Source organism: Camellia sinensis, chromosome 4 (genome assembly GCF_055761805.1).
Source record: "Camellia sinensis isolate YWXY chromosome 4, ASM5576180v1, whole genome shotgun sequence".
NCBI lineage: Eukaryota > Viridiplantae > Streptophyta > Magnoliopsida > Ericales > Theaceae > Camellia > Camellia sinensis.
This window is the reverse complement of record NC_138964.1, coordinates 212,229,538-212,247,768: the sequence shown is the minus strand read 5'-3', so window position 1 is coordinate 212,247,768 and position 18,231 is coordinate 212,229,538. Positions and strand designations below refer to the sequence as shown.

The 18,231-nt window shown below is 34.5% G+C and overlaps 2 protein-coding genes across 2 annotated transcripts in view; both read left to right on the top strand.

The window, feature by feature from the left end:
* Positions 1-734: 734 nt before the first annotated feature.
* On the top strand, positions 735-6,107 carry LOC114265015 (putative mitochondrial-processing peptidase subunit beta, mitochondrial). The gene is made up of 9 exons (XM_028205750.2): positions 735-1,567; positions 2,270-2,434; positions 2,604-2,741; positions 2,866-3,017; positions 3,129-3,237; positions 4,133-4,231; positions 5,195-5,260; positions 5,580-5,687; positions 5,823-6,107. The coding sequence occupies exons 1-9, from the start codon at positions 908-910 to the stop codon at positions 5,907-5,909; spliced, it is 1,584 nt and encodes a 527-aa protein (XP_028061551.2). The 5' UTR covers positions 735-907; the 3' UTR covers positions 5,910-6,107.
* A 3,350-nt stretch (positions 6,108-9,457) lies between these two features.
* The window catches only part of LOC114265016 (uncharacterized), a 25,659-nt gene continuing 16,885 nt past the window's right edge, over positions 9,458-18,231 (top strand). Inside the window, exons 1-12 of the mRNA XM_028205751.2 lie at positions 9,458-9,575; positions 9,987-10,081; positions 10,525-10,561; positions 10,898-10,971; positions 11,897-11,962; positions 12,125-12,196; positions 13,010-13,082; positions 13,622-13,659; positions 13,737-13,853; positions 16,818-16,937; positions 17,032-17,112; positions 17,194-17,262. Of these exons, the coding sequence (XP_028061552.2) occupies positions 10,525-10,561; positions 10,898-10,971; positions 11,897-11,962; positions 12,125-12,196; positions 13,010-13,082; positions 13,622-13,659; positions 13,737-13,853; positions 16,818-16,937; positions 17,032-17,112; positions 17,194-17,262 (747 nt within the window). The 5' untranslated portion in view covers positions 9,458-9,575; positions 9,987-10,081. The remainder of the gene's footprint in view (positions 9,576-9,986; positions 10,082-10,524; positions 10,562-10,897; positions 10,972-11,896; positions 11,963-12,124; positions 12,197-13,009; positions 13,083-13,621; positions 13,660-13,736; positions 13,854-16,817; positions 16,938-17,031; positions 17,113-17,193; positions 17,263-18,231) is intronic.

The following is an 18,231-nucleotide window of genomic DNA, read 5'->3' as shown; positions in this document are numbered from 1 at the left end:
GACGACCGAGCTCGATTGCATTCCGGCTTAGCCAAGCTCGGGACAAGTCATGCTGGTTAGCCGTCAACCTTCCTGCCGAGCTAACGCATGAACCGTGGAACCCAGTGAGGCAGCGGACATCTCAACCGAACCTCACTTGACCGCTAGTACGACATCAATTATGCAACTATGCCATTACCGAGCAACTATGCCATTATTGAGCAAGTAGCTCGGTTTCACAGCAACTGTGCCATTACCGAACCAAAATCCTTTCTAGATGGTCTAAGGCTGCCACGGCCCAAATGTGTTTGGCCCACAATTTGTCCGGCCCCTACCACGGCCCAATCCAAATCATAAATCTCCCTCTCACTTTATGTATGTAGATGAGGCATGCTGTGATTGTAGTATGTACATAAGGCATATAAGAATTGTAATATTCTAAAGTTTTAAACTTTCTTATTTTGGATGAGGCATGCAGTGATTGTAATATTTTTTTAAGTCATTAACTATAATACTTTCTTCTTATTTATTTATTTATTTTTTGAGAAAGTGCACAAGTTGAATTGTGTTGAAAATTTATAAAATTTTAAACCGCCAAACCAATTCGCATTCATCCGCCAAACCGCCAATTCGTTCAATCCACATCCGCCGGATTGGCGGACGGATACGGATTAATCTTCTCCAATCTACCAATCTGACAGACGGATGACGAATTGAAAATTTCGTAACCGCAACCGACCCGAGCTCACCCCTAACTACGACGTCGTCTAGTGAGCACTCCACGAGTCTCTTCCCGCAAAACACAGTTCGTTGCTTCTCGGTTGTCGGTTCACCCCATTTCTCTGTTGATCAGAGCTCTCTTCTGTATCACAAATCACACCCCTCAACAAACCCTAGAACAAGAAGAACACGAAGAAGAAGAGCAGCCATGGCGATCCGCCACCTCCTAACCCTAGCTCGCCGTTCCCATTCTCCTCTCACCCACACCCTCCGCCCATTCTCCACCTCCTCCGCCGTCTCTGCCACCGCACCACCACCACCAACCCCCTCTCCTCCTCCTCCAAACGTCATGATTTACGACCGCTTCGCCGAATCCGTCAAACACAAGCTCAAACAACTCGACAACCCCGACCGTAGGTTCCTCAAGCACAACTCCCCTCACCCAACCCTAACCGATCACACCTCAATCCTCGCTACCCCTCTCACCCGCGTCACCACTCTCCCCAACGGCCTCCGAGTTGCCACCGAGTCAACCCTTGCCTCCAAGACCGCTACCGTCGGTGTATGGATCGACGCCGGAAGTCGGTTCGAGACCGATGAGACCAACGGAACTGCTCATTTTCTGGAGCATATGATTTTCAAGGGGACTGAGAAGAGGACCCCGAGGGAATTGGAGGAGGAGATTGAGAATATGGGGGGGCATTTGAATGCATATACTTCGAGAGAACAGACTACGTATTATGCTAAGGTTATGGATAAGGATGTGCCTAGAGCTTTGGATATATTGGCGGATATATTGCAAAATTCCAAGTTTGATGAGAAGAGGATTAGCAGAGAGCGTGATGTGATTTTGAGGGAGATGGAGGAGGTAATCATCATTGACTAATTTGTGTCTTAATTCAATTTTCCCCATCAAAATTGATTTTTTGGTATTTCTTAATTTTGGTTGATGATGAGGAGATATTACTAATAATCATTGAATAAGTTTGTTTCTTAATTCATTTTTTCCCATAAATTTTGTTTTCTGGGTATGGCTTAATCAGGCTGAGATTTTTTATACTAAATTTATCTTCTTTATTTGTTTATTATTTTTTATGCGTTGTGGAATAGTTAGAGAATTCATGAATTCAAAATGTTTGCGTAAAGTGTTTTTTTTTTTTCCCCCCTCGTTTGTTTGAGGTTCTCACAAAACCAGTTGTTTGATTGGTACATGGTTCATTTAAAAATTTAGGTCTGTAGTGTTCTATTCTGACCAGTGATTTGTAAATTGATTAGTAGGATCGACATTTGAGAAAATGATATTTTTTGTTCTCTCTCCCAAATAGTTATATAATATATGGGGAAAATAGCAGTGCTGAAGTTTAATGTTTAAGGCATGGCAGAAGTTGATTGAAATTAGATTTTGAATGATCTGATTTGTGGACTAATAGTTTTGAGTATTCTTTGGTGGTTTCTTCATTTCATCAACTAAATCATCTCTAGATGTTCTTTTGATTCAGTCAAATCAAATTACTTTATTATTAATTGTTTGAGTGCTTGCTCCTTGTGATTATTGTATTATTCTTTATAGGTTGAAGGCCAAACAGAGGAAGTTATTTTCGACCATTTGCATGCAACCGCTTTCCAGCACACGCCTTTAGGCAGAACCATTCTTGGTCCTGCTCAAAATGTCAGGACTGTCACCAAAGATCATCTTCAAAAGTATATATTGACACACTACACTACATCCAGAATGGTAGGTGGTGACATAAAGTTCTGAGCATTTTGTCTATTCGTAATTTATTGCTAGTTCTATTTAGATGTTAACATGTTGGCTTTGCCTTCATTCATCTATCAATTATTCAATGCCATCAATTTACTTTCTTGAAGTCCTAAACATTGGGTGTTCTTCCTGGAGCTACTAGGTAATTGCTGCTTCTGGAGCTGTGAAGCATGAGGACCTTGTTGAGCAAGTGAAGAAGTTGTTTACCAAATTGTCATCGGATCCAACCACAACTTCTGAATTAGTTGCTAAAGAGCCGGCAATTTTTACAGGTTCCGAGGTGTGCTTGTTTCACAGGAATGCTTCTTGAATTGTTATCAGGGCAACAATACAATATTCTCGTTCTGCACTTCTTAACAATTTAACAAAAAATTATTTACTGGTAATTGTTGTGTGAAAATCAGGTGAGGATCATTGATGATGATATGCCTTTAGCACAATTTGCGGTTGCTTTCAATGGGGCTCCTTGGATGGATCCAGATTCCATTGCTTTGATGGTCATGCAGTCTATGTTGGGATCCTGGAATAAGCATGCAGGTGGTGGGAAGCACATGGGGTGAGTCATTGGACGTCATTTGTTGGGAACTAATAAATAAAGCTGAATATTCACTGTTGAATTATAACTTGTGAGCAGTTGTGTTAACTAGTTTTGATAATTTGTAAACAGTTCTGAGCTTGCACAGAGGGTTGGCATAAATGAGATTGCTGAGTCCATGATGGCATTTAACACCAACTATAAGGACACTGGTCTTTTTGGCGTTTATGCCATTGCTAAGGTGAGATGCATTCCAGAATTATGATTTTGTTTGTACGAGGGCCTTTTTCCTCTTGTTGTAAGAGTGTTGTTCTATCTTTTTTTCTTTCATTTTTTTATAATTTTTTTTTGCTGTTATTCCCATGACTCAGATTTAAGCTTCTCTTCTGAAATTATTGGGTTTTATTTTCCCTTTCACTCTTCTATCTTTCGTTCCTTTCCCCCATTCACTTTTTTGATGGGTGACATGGGTCTAGGGTGAAACATAGTTGTTGAGATTGGGTACCCTTTGGTTGCTTCCATTTTGGGAGAGCTCAGACTTGAAACCATAGTCAATGAAAGCTTTGGTTGGTACCATTAATGGTAATTTTAGGCTTGCCTACAAAGGGGGGAAAATGGTGTACTCTGCTTAAGACTCTAGTTAAAAGATTTGTTCCATTTTGTGTCCAAGTTTCAAATTTTTAAAAATTTAATTATTATTTTTCCTTATTACCCATTTTTAAATATTTTTTTGGTAAACTGCCTATTCAAAAAAATTTCTTCCAACTATGTATATACAGTCATCTGTCAAAATAATATTTTTTCCCACAAATGAATCAGGATCAAACACTGAATTTCTTAACACACCTTCGGCAACTCTCTAGATTATAAGGGTAGAATGTTTTGTACGTTAGTAATTACTAAATAGTTTCTGATACATAGATGCATGTGCAATCACTTATCGAGTTTATATCGAGTTTCTGATACATAGATGCATGTGCAGACACCTTGAGCAGCAATATTGTCTGTTAGGTTTTAATACTTGTGTCTTTTTTCTTGCGTGTGTTTCATGCTGAACTTTATTGATTGATTAAAAGTGACAATTATTGCTGCAATTTATACTTCAATAATTGTAGTTATTTATTTTATTGTAACAGCCTGATTGTGTTGATGATTTAGCCTATGCTATTATGTACGAGCTGAGCAAGTTATGTTATCGAGTTTCGGAAGCTGATGTTACTCGTGCTCGTAACCAGGTTAGCTACCAGTTTTTGTACTTTCCCTTGTTGTCTATTGTTTATGCGCAGGTTTTATCTATTTTAATGAACGTAAACAGCATATATGTACACATATCAATACTCACGAAAACACTAATATCCTAGTGATTTATGATTTGGAATGCACATCCCATTCCAAAATAGTGAATTTAGCGAGCTGAAGTGATCCAAAAATACTTTCCTATTCATTTTCTTAACATTTCCATAGAAGAAAAAGTTGAATATGATGTTTGTATACGAGTTGCACCCCCTAGGTGCCTCCTTTTTATATAATTTTTTTTTATTGGCTATTGAATATAATCAATTAAAATCTAGAGAGAGTGGTGTTTTGGTAGTATAAAATGTAGGAAAAAGGGTGTATAATACTCTTGGAAATATGTTTTCATGTGATATCTAATAGTGTGATCTATATCAACTTACCATTACTTTTTAGAGCATTTGCCAAATTGCCATACCATGTTCTCGTTAACATTGATTATATATATTTGATCCAAAAAGTAAAGAGCATGTATTTCTACCACTCTATTTTGTGGATGATATACGCGCCATATATAAACCAAACCAAGCCTTAAGTCCCATCAAATGGGTTGGCTACATGAATCTTTCTTCTCCATGCGGCTCTATCAAAGGCCATTTTGTTAGTCAAATTAAGTGGATCCATGTCTCTATTTATAACGTTAGCCAACGTTGGGGGGTCAGGTAAAATACTAGATGATGAAGGTAAGATGTTCCAAAATAGTTTATGATGGTGGGTCACAGAAGACATCTACTACACTTTTCTGACTATCAAATGTTGTGCGGTAGATGAACTTATATCTTGGGGTCCATCGTAATTCATACCGCAATCTCTGGGTATCCATTATTGTTGTTTGTGATCTGCTCTGGTTTAGAAGAGGAAATTAATTTTATCTAAGCCAGCTGTTCATTTATGTTGTACTGCAGTTGAAATCTGCTCTGCTGCTTCACTTGGATGGAACCAGTCCTATTGCTGAAGATATTGGGCGCCAGGTAAAACACTAGATGCATTCATAAGTCAATAAAATAAAAAGTGTCTTTTTAGGATTTGCATACAGTTTGGTTTCAATGCGACTTGGGCCGACTAAAAAGAAACTTGTTTTTTTGAATCTCACCGCATGGATCATCTATTTGAGCGTCTGCTAAGACAGTAGATCTTAAAAAATGTCTCTGAAATGTGAACTCTGGTTATATAACAGTAACCAGTCTCTTTAAAATGTTTGTGAGAGAATAAGAGATGCTTTAGTTATTAAATTCTTTCCTTAAAATGTAAAGTGCTTCTTGTTTGACTTAATTCTTTCTGTTCTTGCAGCTACTTACATATGGACGAAGAATCCCGTACGCAGAATTGTTTGCCAGGATCGATGCTGTTGATGCTAGCACTGTCAAACGTGTTGCAAACCGTTTTATTTTTGACCAGGTAAGGACAAATGGATCCTGTTGCTAATTGCAAACTCAAATACTATGAGGGCAGAATGTTGAAACTTTCCCCAGGGTTCTCATTTGATTCGATAGTTGGTCTAAACTATCTTTGGTCTTTGTTCGGTCTTTTCAGGATGTTGCCATTGCTGCCATGGGGCCTATCCAGGGTCTACCCGATTACAACTGGTTTAGACGCAGGACCTACTGGCTCCGTTACTAGGTTCTTTTCTTCTGTTGGGTTTTCTTCTTTGTTTTTGCTCACTGTTTAACCTTCTCAAATCAAATTGTCTAAAAAAAATCTTGACAGGCCCCTTTGAGGGTGGCCTTTTTATTTATCTTTTTTTTCTGGATTTTCTTTCCTGTAATATGCCTCCATCAGTCGAAAATAAATATATGCTGGATTCAGTTATTTGAGCCAGGGGAGATCCAATTGTATTCCATCCCATCAAGTTGGTTGTAGCCAGGCAGGCATTGAACGTTTGATTGTTTTTGAGATGCCGCTCTCCTGTAATTATTCAAATAGTCTGCTGATTTATGTTTGGCACTGCATCACTTTCATATGGCAGAGCGATGTCATCATGTTTGACATCCATCCTCATTAGTCGTCAACTACCAATTTTGAAGTCCATTAAACAATTGAACGAGTTCAATCCTGATATGTTTGGCATTGTCATGGCTGGGCATCATTTTCCCAAAATATGTGATCAATCCTTGAAAATAAAAATGTCTGAGATTTTTGTCTTTCAAATGATCAGAACTTTTGTGCATTTAAAATTTGTACGCCTTTCAGGTGATCAATTTAAGTAGATCAATAAAGTTTGCATTCATGGCCCCCCCAAGAAATGGAATTATCGTTACCATTTAACCCAAGCAAATTCATTTAAGAATAATGCTTGGGACCCCCTTTTGGGGGTCACCCCTTCACCCTCTTGCCACGTGGCGGGTGGTGATTGGAAGAGTAAGAAAAAAAAGAAAAAGAAAATGTAGCCAATGGGAGAGAGAGGGGGTCAAAGGGGGTGGAGGAAAAAGGAGGGATGAATCATTGTTGTTCATTTAAATTCGACAGTTCTGGTTCCTCTAAAATGCGAGTGTGTACCCAAGTAGATGGAAGACTGGTACTTTGTGAAACCAATGATATCATCCACCAAAAGTGTTGTGAAGCTTTGTCTTCACCAATTGCATAATGCAACTATATGATAATTGCTCTATTTTGACAACTTCATTATAAAATAAAATTCATAGAAAAAAGAAAAAAGAAAAAGAAAAAAAAAAGTAACATTCAATACATTTTAATTTTTTGAAAATTAAACTATTCATTTTTCAAATTTTTTTTTTGTTTTTAGTAAATATTTTTTAAATTTTATTTATTTATTTATTTTTAGATGCACTTTACTTAGATATATCTAAATAGTAAAATATTTTAAAAAATTAATAAATACACAAAAATATACTGAATTTTTGTTTTTTTTTTTTTGTATTTTTTGGATACTTAGTGTATTTTTTAAAGATTTTTTCACAAATATTATACTTTTTAAGTGTATTTATATTAGGTGTGTTTAAAAATTAAAAAAATTGTTTAAAATATTAAAAAAATTCATTGAAAATATTAAAATACAAAAAAAAAAGAGTAGAATTTTTTGTAAACTATTTTTTGAACCAGAACCAAGTTATTCTTATAAATAAATATAGGGTAAATTACACTGGCACCCCCTGAGGTTTATGTTTATTACAATTCTCCCATTCCTTTTTGGAAATTACATCTCCCCCTTGAGGTTTAAAGTTTCATTACAGATTCCCCCCATCAGCAATTTAATTTTTTTAAATACCAATTTTATCTTCATTGGGTAAATTACATTGACATCCCTCACATTTTAGAAATTACAATCCCCTTCCTAAGGTTTAAAGTAGCATTACCAATTGCTCCCTCGGTTAGTATTAGTTGGAAAAAAAATTCATTGAATAAAAAAATTAATTGAAAAAAAATTATTTGAAACAAAATTTTGTTAATAAAATTTTAAAATTTTTGTTTAAGAACCAATGTAAACTTATTTTTTAAATTTACATTTTTTCCTCATATTTACAAACTGAGACAATTATTTATAAACCAAAAAAAATTATCAAATAAGTTTTTATGACAGTTTTTTTAATTTTTATAAATATAAATTGAAAACTGAAAGCGAAATGGTTACCAAATAGGCTTTAGATGGTAAAAATGTCGTAAAATTAACAAATAATTAAATAAGTTACCAACGTAAGAAATGATTTATCAAAAGATTCTTAGGCTATGTATGGTTTGATTTTTAGATTTTTTTTTTTAAATTAAAAATTAATTTGGTTAAGAAATAAAAAATAAAAAATAATTATCATTTAAGGGTAAAAAATAATTATTATTTTAACTGTTGGGCAGGTTATACACATACGTATAACTGTTTCAATTTAATTTGTAAAAAATTATTTCTAACCACTCAAAAGATAAAAATTATATAAAAATTATAATTATTTTTTATTTTTTTATTTATTAACCATATTAATTTTTAATTTTTAAAAAAAATTTCTAAAAATCAAATCATACATAGCCCAAAAATCTTTTGATAAGTCATTTCTTATATTGGTAACTTATTTAATTATTTGTTAATTTTACGATATTTTTACCATCTGAAACATGTTTGGTAACCATTTCATTTTCAGTTTTCAATTTATATTTACAAAAAATTAAAAAAACTATCATAAAAACTTGTTTGATAATTTTTTTGGTTTATAAATGGTTGTCTTAGTTTGTAAATTTGAGAAAAAAACGCAAATTCAAAAAATGAGTTTATGTTGGTTTTTAAAGGGAAATTTAAAAATTTTATTAACAAAATTTTTTTTCAATTTATTTTTTTTTCAATGATTTTTTTTCAACTAATACTAACTAAGGGGACAATTGGTAATGCTATTTTAAACTTAGGGAAGGGATTGTAATTTTTAAAATGTGAGGGGTGTTAATGTAATTTACCCAATGAGGGCAAAATTGGTATTTAAAAAAATTAAATTGCTGAGGAGGAGAATCTGTAATGAAACTTTAAAGCTCATAAGGGAGGTGTAATTTTCAAAAATTGAAGGGAGAACTATAATAAATATAAATCTTAGAGGGTATCAGTGTGATTTACTCATAAGTATATCTTCATGAATATTTTTATTTTAAGATGAAAAGTTTATGTTACGTCATATCATCATAAAAGTTTTATTTGTATATCACTACTCTATCAATAAACCCTTAAGAAACTAACTAATTTTATTTTATTTGTTTCTCTTCCCATCTAATTCTAAACCAAGTGTAATAGGCCATGTTGGGGATGTAGAGATTTTAGCAAAAGAATTAAAAAGTTATTATAAATTATTAAATTATTATTTTTATTTTTTCTATACACCTGTGTGTAAAAAATTATTAAAAAAAAACAATTATCAAAAACCCTTAATACTAGAACACTAAAAATTGACATTCAAACAATTATTCACTTATTTATTCATAATCCTACATCTTTTAAATCACACAACTTATCTGTCATTTTTATTAGTAATATTTTTATTTATAGAGTTATTCACTTATTTATTCATAATCCTACATCTTTTAAATCACACAACTTATCTGTCATTTTTATTAGTAATATTTTTATTTATAGAGTTATAAAATTAATCCGTACCCCGCCTGCCCATTTGTAATTGGGCCCCTGACCCGTTTCACTACCCGGAATAAAAAAACCAAAAACAAACACAGAAAAGGATATTTCAAAAGTCACTCCAGTAGTAACCCAGACAGTTTACGACACCCTCTATATTGCGCTAGGGTTTTCGTTCGATTCCCCAGTTCCCGCGCTCCTTCTGCAATCCGAATTCCCATTTCCAGGTAATTCGATTATCCATTCTCGCTATACCTTAATCTACTGTGCATCTTCAAATTCAATTTTTTATTTTTATTTATATATTTTTTATGTGAAGAATTTCGAATTGGTATTAGAAAATTTTCCATTAAAACAAACAGGAATTGTTAATTGGGTCATTGAAACGCTTCTTTGTTACCCATTATGCGTGTAAGGGCATTTTGTTTCCACCGTATTGGGACAATCTATCCAATTTGCAGTGTAATTGTTTCTTGGTTTATACTTGTGTTTATATTGAATTTTCTTGCCTGTTATTTTGCGCACAAAATTAGTGTTTTTTTTTGGTATTACTGAACTAGTTTTCTTTTCTAAGTAGTGATTGCATAAAACGACAAGTGAGACAATTTTTGTGTCATTTACTCCGATTGTTTGGGCAGAAAATATTTTTCTGTCTTTGGTGGTGGCGTGGTGCTGGGGTGGCAGTGGTGGTAATGGAAACTGTGATGGTGGCAGTGGTAGTGTGGTGACATTGGTAAGACTTGAGTTGGAAAATATTTTCCGCCTTACAAAATTAAAAAAATATTTTCTGCCCAAATATGTTTTATTTATTTATTTTTTCATTGACCATGAAAAATATTTACTGTTGACTTTCCTTTTCCATTGTACCAAATGTCAGAAAATACATATGTCCTTTTCATAAATTACCATAAAAAATGCAAAAAAGTCTTGCTTTCACTCAATCTTTAATTTTCCTTAATGAAAGCCGAAAGCAAAAATAAGTTAGGGAATACGTAACCAACAAACGTAGGTAAATGCATATTTTTTATTGATATTTTGTGACTATATTGCCTCTTATTCTGACTTGAGCTTATGCTTGATAAAGTGTTCTTTGGTAACAATGTTTGCATAACTTTCCATGTTTAGATTTCCTGACCTTTATACAGGATTGACATTGTTTGTCATTCTATTTTTCAGATGAGTCATCCGCTGGATCATCATTCAATGGACCATCGTAAGTAACTATCTATCATATTATAGTAACTATCCTCACATTGTTGTCTGATCTAACACAATTAAAATTAAATTGAAGTATAATTGATATGGATTTTAGCTACATCTTTTAAATCACACAACTTATAAAATTGATATGGATTTTAGCTACAATCTCTTCATATATATATATTTGCCTATGCTTATGTCTATATATGATATATCTATTTATAGTTCCTATGAGTCATTGATAAGCTTAATTTTTAAATGCAATTTCTTTGTGGTTTTGTATGTCATTTCTAGAAATTGTCATGTCACTAATGGGTTGGTTTATGCTTCTTTTTTTGGGGCTGTGAAGAACATGCAATCAGAGGTTCAGAGGTTTTTGTTGGTGGTTTGTCCCGTAGTACAACCGAAAGCAAGATTCATGAGGTTTGTCATTTACTTTGTAGATTGCTATTTTTTTGTTGAAGCAATAGATGAGTTATACATTGGTGCCAACTACAAAGTCTTCTTTGAAGTCCTCACGACTTAGGCCTCGTTTGGGAACCCTCCTTTTTATCCAAAAAGCCAAAAAGTTACTAAATTAGCCAAAAAGCCAACAATCTATACCAAAAAGTTAAAGATTCTCTTTTCTCTCTACGTTTTACACATCTTTTTGTAAAAAGCCAAAAAGTCATCCCAAACATACTAGTTTTTTTTAGTTCATATTTTAGCCAAATAGCTAAAAATGTACTAACTTAGCATGTTCCCAAACGAGGCCTTAATACCCTTACAATTCTTTCTTAATCAAACTACATGATTGGTTGATTTTACAAGTATTGAATTTGACTATACCTGACTATCATATTGCTATGCATTTCATTGAGGAAATGGCTTTTCATAGAGCCAACCGTAGATGGATCCATTTAGCCAACCCCTAGTAATCAGGATTAAAGCTTGTTTGTTGAATTGAGTCGCAAAAGACCCTATTTTATGAATTAAATTGCTCATGTGAGTGTATCGAGTAAGATATCGTGAATCTTGTGGAGTTCTAATGATAAGTGATACCCTACTAGGATTTGGACATTGTATTTTAGTAACTAATGTCCCATCAGGATTCTTGTATTCTTGATGGCGGTTGTAGGACATAGTTGACACATAGACAAGCTAAGATATATCTCGGTTTGGCCTAGCGGTACTCCTGGCCACTTCTCGGAGTGCGGTCCCGTCCCAAAGTATATTTACCCTTCAAAGGTATAGTAACATGTTGTCCAGTAATAAGAATGAAATATTTTAGGTTGGAAGAGTCAAGGTTTGTAGTAGCTTGACTAGATGACACATGTTGTTACCTTAACTATATATTTGTCTCTTTCAGGTATTTTCTACTTGTGGGGAAATTATGGAAGTACGTCTAATAACGGACCAGAAAGGCAATTCCAAGGTTTTTCCTTGTCTCTTCCTTTTTTTTTTTCCTCTTTAGTTTTTTGTTTTTTCCGGTTGTGTTTATTTTGGTATTCTTATCCTTTCTTTAAATGTACGTCTGTTGTGCTCTTACCATTTCATTAAAATAATCATCTGGGTATCCTGTTCATTTGTTACACAGGGATATTGCTTCATACGTTTTGCAATGAAAGAGGCTGCAGACAAAGCTGTGAAGGAAAAATCTGGAATTACGGTAAAAGCAAAAACTGGGCAGATTAGGCGAATAATGATAATTTCATAGGGGAAAACTACTTATTTACTCTTTCCATGTTGAGTTTGGAATTATTTTTTCATTGCGATGCCTTTACCTTTACCGCATAAGACTGACCAAATTGTGGGCAATGCAATGGATTTCAAACTTCAAAAGATAATGTTAGGGTGGATTGATACAGTTGAAGCTGTGTGTAAACTAGCTTTATATTTCAGTAACTCTTAGTCTTTTTTACATGGACTCCTCTAAATTGGTGAATGACCCATGTCAGACGATTGATGGTTGGGTAAGGGTGTGAGATATATTCTAATGTGGTTAGTTGCAGATAGACCAAACAAGTATTTATAACTTATAAGTAATTGAGTTTATTACATAGCTATGCATAAAACTTCCATTTTATACCTAAAATGTTATATTTTAGTTTTTACACATCACTTTACCCTTGAATATTTAAAAAGTATGAAATATAGCCATGTCATTTTTTTAATAAGAAACAAATAATTTTTTTATTAATTAAAAAAGAAAAGATACAAGAGGATGCGAGGACAAGAAGTCCATGAAAAATAGAAAAAAAAAAAAAAATACAAATTACACAACTCTCAAAATCCATGTTAATAAAAAAGAAAGTGACATTAATTATAGAAGTAGTCTTTTCTTAAATCTGCATAATTTATGATGTATTGGTCCATTATAGTTAAATTCATTATGACTTTTTTGGTTGCTTATCATTTCATCCATAACTTACAGGATGTTCGCAACTAATCTGTTTTTAACTCGTGGGCCTTTATGTTTCAGCTGGATGAGAAAAAGATTGGTGTTCTTCCATCTAACGAACAAAATTCTTTATATTTGGGAAACCTTCACAAAGGTTGGTTTTATTTTCACACATTTCAGTTTCTAGTATCTAAGGTACATTTGCAAGTGCCAATGCTAGGTACTATATGTTTAGTACTTTTGAAGTTCTTTGCTTGCATCTCAAAGCAAGAGCCATGGGATCTTTTTGTGCCCCCTTCTATCTCCTTCATGGTTTTGTTTTATCAACCAGTTTTTCACTTCAGTGGAATCTTTTTGTTGCCCCCTCCTAGGTTTTCTTTTATCATCCAGTTTTTTAATATATGGATTTGTTCCTTTTTTCGGGGTTTTTTTTTTTTTGGGGTGGGGGGGTGGTGGTTATATGCTTTTTTGGTTTCTGATGACATTGTTTTTATTGGTATATGTGTATTGGTGGAAGTTTGATAATTCTATTCGTAGTCATTACTTTTATTATAGCTTTGTCCTTATGAAATAATATCATTTCCTTTTTCATGTCAAATAAAGCATTTTCGTACTTTTATTTTGTACCGCATGCTTTATGGAACTTTGTTGTGTGTGAAAATATATTGATGTTATTGTCTTCTCATGTATCAGATTGGAGTGCAGATGAATTTGATAAAATTGTACGCCAGGTATGTGTTTCAGTGGGTTATTTGAAATTGATGTTGACTCAGATAGGCTACATTTGAATATTTTTTTTGCATGATAGGCTTTTCCAGATGTTGTATCTGTTGATCTTGCGAGGCCCTTCAGCAGTGGAGACACCCCTCTTGGTCAAAAGCAACAGAATCGGGGTTTTGCTATTGTGAAGTTCTCATCACATGCTGTAAGTTGCTTTTTCTTTTAGTTTGATCGTTATTCATTTTCAATCTTGGAACTGTTCCTTTTTTTGACAATTGCATCACATTAATTGACTCACTTGTTGCATCTCAAATCATACAGGGTAGAAGCTCAGGTTGGTGGTTTTGATTCTGGTTCCATCATCGATCTTTCCTTTGTCACTTAAATTTTCTTTTTTAACAAGTTAAAATCGAATCTTAAAAGTGAAAACTATGAATCCGTTTATACGAAGGAATCTAGTTTCTCTTCAAAATTCAGACGTGATTTGGGAGAAGGATTAACCTCCCCACGCACCAGACTTGAAGCTCCAAAATGCTGCCTTTATTACTTTATGAATCAGCTCCTCCTAATGACTGCTAATTAATTACCCTCTTCCTAAATGTACCAGAACAGCAGCTGCATCCTAAGTCTTGCTTGTCCATTAGTCCTTCCTCCAACTAAGAATTAGGTCCACTATTCTTAGCAATACCCACTACATCTCCAAAAAAAACAGCAGAAGGGACCAAACCTCCCTGGCCGGTGGCCACCACCTGATTGCAATTCCCTAGCCTCCTGGCCCATAAAAGACCAGTTAGGCCAAATCTTTCCTTAATTTGTTATATTCTTCAGTGTCTTAATCTTCACAAAGAAATGCACCTTGGGCAAAACTCCAGCTCCTTAGAAATTAGATGCACTTTTAAGAAAAGGTGATCTGCGGCTCTAACCAACTTCTGATGATAAGATTTTACCTGAAACCTTATGCATATTCCTCCAGAATTTAACATCCCAACTCACTTTCTTCCTATGATGCTCTGATAATCTGCTAGAAGAGCATCCTTAACTGCCCAAGTTAAAATAACTTGAAAAATAACATCCATAAATATATTAATATTGCTTGAAAACTTGCCGAAGTTGGTTAAATTGTTCTATAACAAACTTGAAATTTGAAAGGGGGAGTTATGGGGTCAACTCTCAGTTGGGATAGGCTGTGTAATGTCGCAAATGGCTTAATATCAAAATCATATGTCAACATTTTTTGAAAATTTTGAAACCTTTCTTATGTGGCATCCATGGTTCTTTGTATTCAATTTTATTGCCTTTTGTTTCTGATAAAGGTCCAGTTTGTTTGCTATTTCATTTACGAGTTTGTAAAAGCTACATACCTAGTCCTATTTGTTTGATCACCAAGACTTAGAGGTGCGATAAAATATCTGTACCAATTGATATTATAAGATTTTATAGTACACTACTTTGTAGTTGCCGTTGTAAAAATAGGTTTTGTTCCCTTGATTGGTCAGGTTTCTTTGTGTCATTTAAATTTTTGTTTAGTTATCATGGCATTTAGGAGTTCTGCTTCACTTGATAAATTTCCAAATAACATCTGTGCTCTGGTGCAAGTAGCCATTATTTTGAGTTTGTCCCACTAAAACACAATTCCCCCCAAAGAAATTTAAAGTTAACTGCTAACAACTCAATCAGCAATGTGGGGTTTCTTCTAGTTAAGTTCTTTAATGTGGCAAATAATGATCACTAGTTGTGACAATTCAACAGGCAGGTTGCCCCAAACTATATTAAAGGATTGAATCAATCTGTACCAACTGTCGGGGAACTTCTTTGTACTCAATATATATATATATTTTTAATTCACAGTCTGCGCTCCATATTTATGGTGTTTCGTGTTTGAAATTATAAAATGAACTTCCTATGAAGGTGATTTTTGGTTTTTCTTCCCTTGAGTTATTTGTCGCTACAACTGTTGGAGAACTTCTTTGTACTCAATATATATTTTTTTTAATTCACAGCCTGCGCTCCATATTCATGGTGTTTCATGTTTGAAATTATAAAATGAACTTCCTCTGAAGGTGATTTTTGGTTCTTCTTCCCTTGAGTTTTTTGTTGCTACATCCGATCCTTTCACATTGGTATGTGTACATTTTGGATACTTCTATGAATGTGTTCCTCCCAACCTTAGAGAACTCACGGTGTGTCTTGCATTTTTACTTGGAGTTACTGGTGAGGGGTTTGCCTCATGAATTGCTTGCTGTCTGGGGTATTCCATTGGTCTCTTTTTATCAGATTTGTTCTTAAGTTGGCTTGGCTCCTTATTCCTGTTAGTGACGGAGCTGCTTCTTTTTGCTTTATGATCTGACATGCTAAATACTGGTCTATCAATCTGCCATTTGAAGTTCTCTTCTTTCTATTAGGGTGACCATTAAAGTTCAATCGACCACCACACTAGTACCTTAAGTCTCTGGTGTCTTAGTTCGTCTTTCTTTCACATTCAGTGGATTCTTTGCTGTTATGTTGCTCATGGTTCTTAATTTTTACTTTATGTTTGATAGTCGGTGCTAGAGTTCATGTACTATCCGCTTTTAAATTAATTTTCTCGAATTAAGTTGGTGGACCTTTTTGGTGTATAGTTGTCTATTCATCCATTATAATTGTGACTGTAGATTGAGCTTTTGTGGGTTGACGTATGCAACTCGTACTACAATCCATATTTCTTGATGTGAATCATTTCTATTGTTGTGCTCTTTTTTTTTTTTTTTTTTTTTTGTGTGTGTGTCTTATTTCAAACACTTCCTTCTTCCCTAGTTGGATGATTTCATCCGTGTTATATCCAATATCAAAGTTTTTCCTCTTCTGGACTCTGCTTTGTTTAACTGTATTTTTTTTACCCTTCCAATATGTATTATCTGATCTGTGTAACAGGATTGCTCAAAATAGTTCCCAAAAAATCAAACATCAATGACTTAACTGCACCACGGTCACTCAAAAAAAATTAGGAGCATTGATGCATTAGCCTTGCATCTTTGTCAATCGACAAATTTTAACCCTAAATACTTGAACTCTGTATCAAGTTTATAAACCAAATTGCTAATATAGTCATGGAGGCTAATCAGATCAAACAATCATGCGATCCATGCTTTTAGAAATTTGAACCTGCCTCCTTGGAAATTCTAAATCACAGGCTGCTGCACGAGCATATCGGTTGGGATCCAATTCAGATTTTCTTCTTGCTGCTAATTGTCATCCAGCTGTAGAGTGGGCTGAGGAGGAACCTGAAGTTGATCCTGAAGAACTTGCTAAGGTGCATCATTCATTGTCTTTTGAATTTTAAAACAAAGCTTATTAGAATCAGTCCATTGCAGCTTACTTTACCCGGTCATTTTTGCACTTGACAGACAAAAATAGCATTTGTTCGGAACTTTCCTACAGATGCTGATGAAAACTACTTGAAGAGATTGTTTGAGCCACTTGGAAAGGTCTGTCAGATTACAATCTTGATTCCTTTGAACATAATGATGCGTTTGTAAATTAGCTATGGTACAATATCCCCTTTTCAGTTGGACAGAGTCGTACTATCTAAGAAGAGTCGCTCCCCAGTTGGGTTTGTTCACTTTTCCAAACGATCAGTAAGTTGCATTTATTCTTATTTATTTACTGCACCAAGTTTTGTTGCTATATTTCACTAGAAAGTCCCTGCTTCTGTTTTGCCTTTTTGCTGAAATTTCTGTTTTTAATATTTTGATAGAATGTATATTTAGGGAATCATTTGATAAAAGTACAATATTATCTAATGTATTTAATTCGATTTGAGACCAGATCAGTCTAGTGCATGCCTCTTCTGTTTCAGTGTTATCCAATAAATCTTATTGCAAAGAAGTACAATGTTATCCTAATATTGAACGTAAAACTCGATTATGTTCTCTTCTTGTTGAACTATCAGAGAGAAACCATGTTGTGCTTAAATTGCCATTTGGTTTTGTAAGTAGTCTTGGAAACTAGGGCTTCTCTCTCTCTCTGATGATGATGTATACCCCTACACCAAGGAGCATGTACTAATAAACTAGGGGACAAAAGGGTGCCCTTTCATGCCTCACATGTGTGCTTGTCTATTCAAGAATTCTCCGCTTGTAGAGTTTAGATAGTTTGCTGGCGGTTTTTCATTTATTTTATTTTATTTTTTGGTTGAGGGGGTAGTGCGATATTTAATTTCGTGGTATCTTTGTTGTGCTTAGTATTGCCCATGGTGCTTATCAATGGAACTTTCTGGATTGGGTCAAAGATCTTTGCTATAAATCTTTCAAGTCTCGAAGACCGCCGGAGAGTCTAGACGACCCTCCGTCCTCGAAGGACGGTCTTTAGTCCAGCATATAGTACCTCAGATCAATTGAGTACTTATTGACGTATGTCGCTTCTTCACGTATCGGTCAAACAGAAACTGGAGGGTCCGTCGTCCGGGGCTTGAGTGCAAAAGAACAGCTCCAGACGAGAGTGCAACGTGGATCAGCTACGATAGGACCCCTTGGATCAAATGAAATAGCCCCATAGCCCCATTAGAGTAAAGGGAGTGATACGCCCTGCACATGGCGAATGAAGAA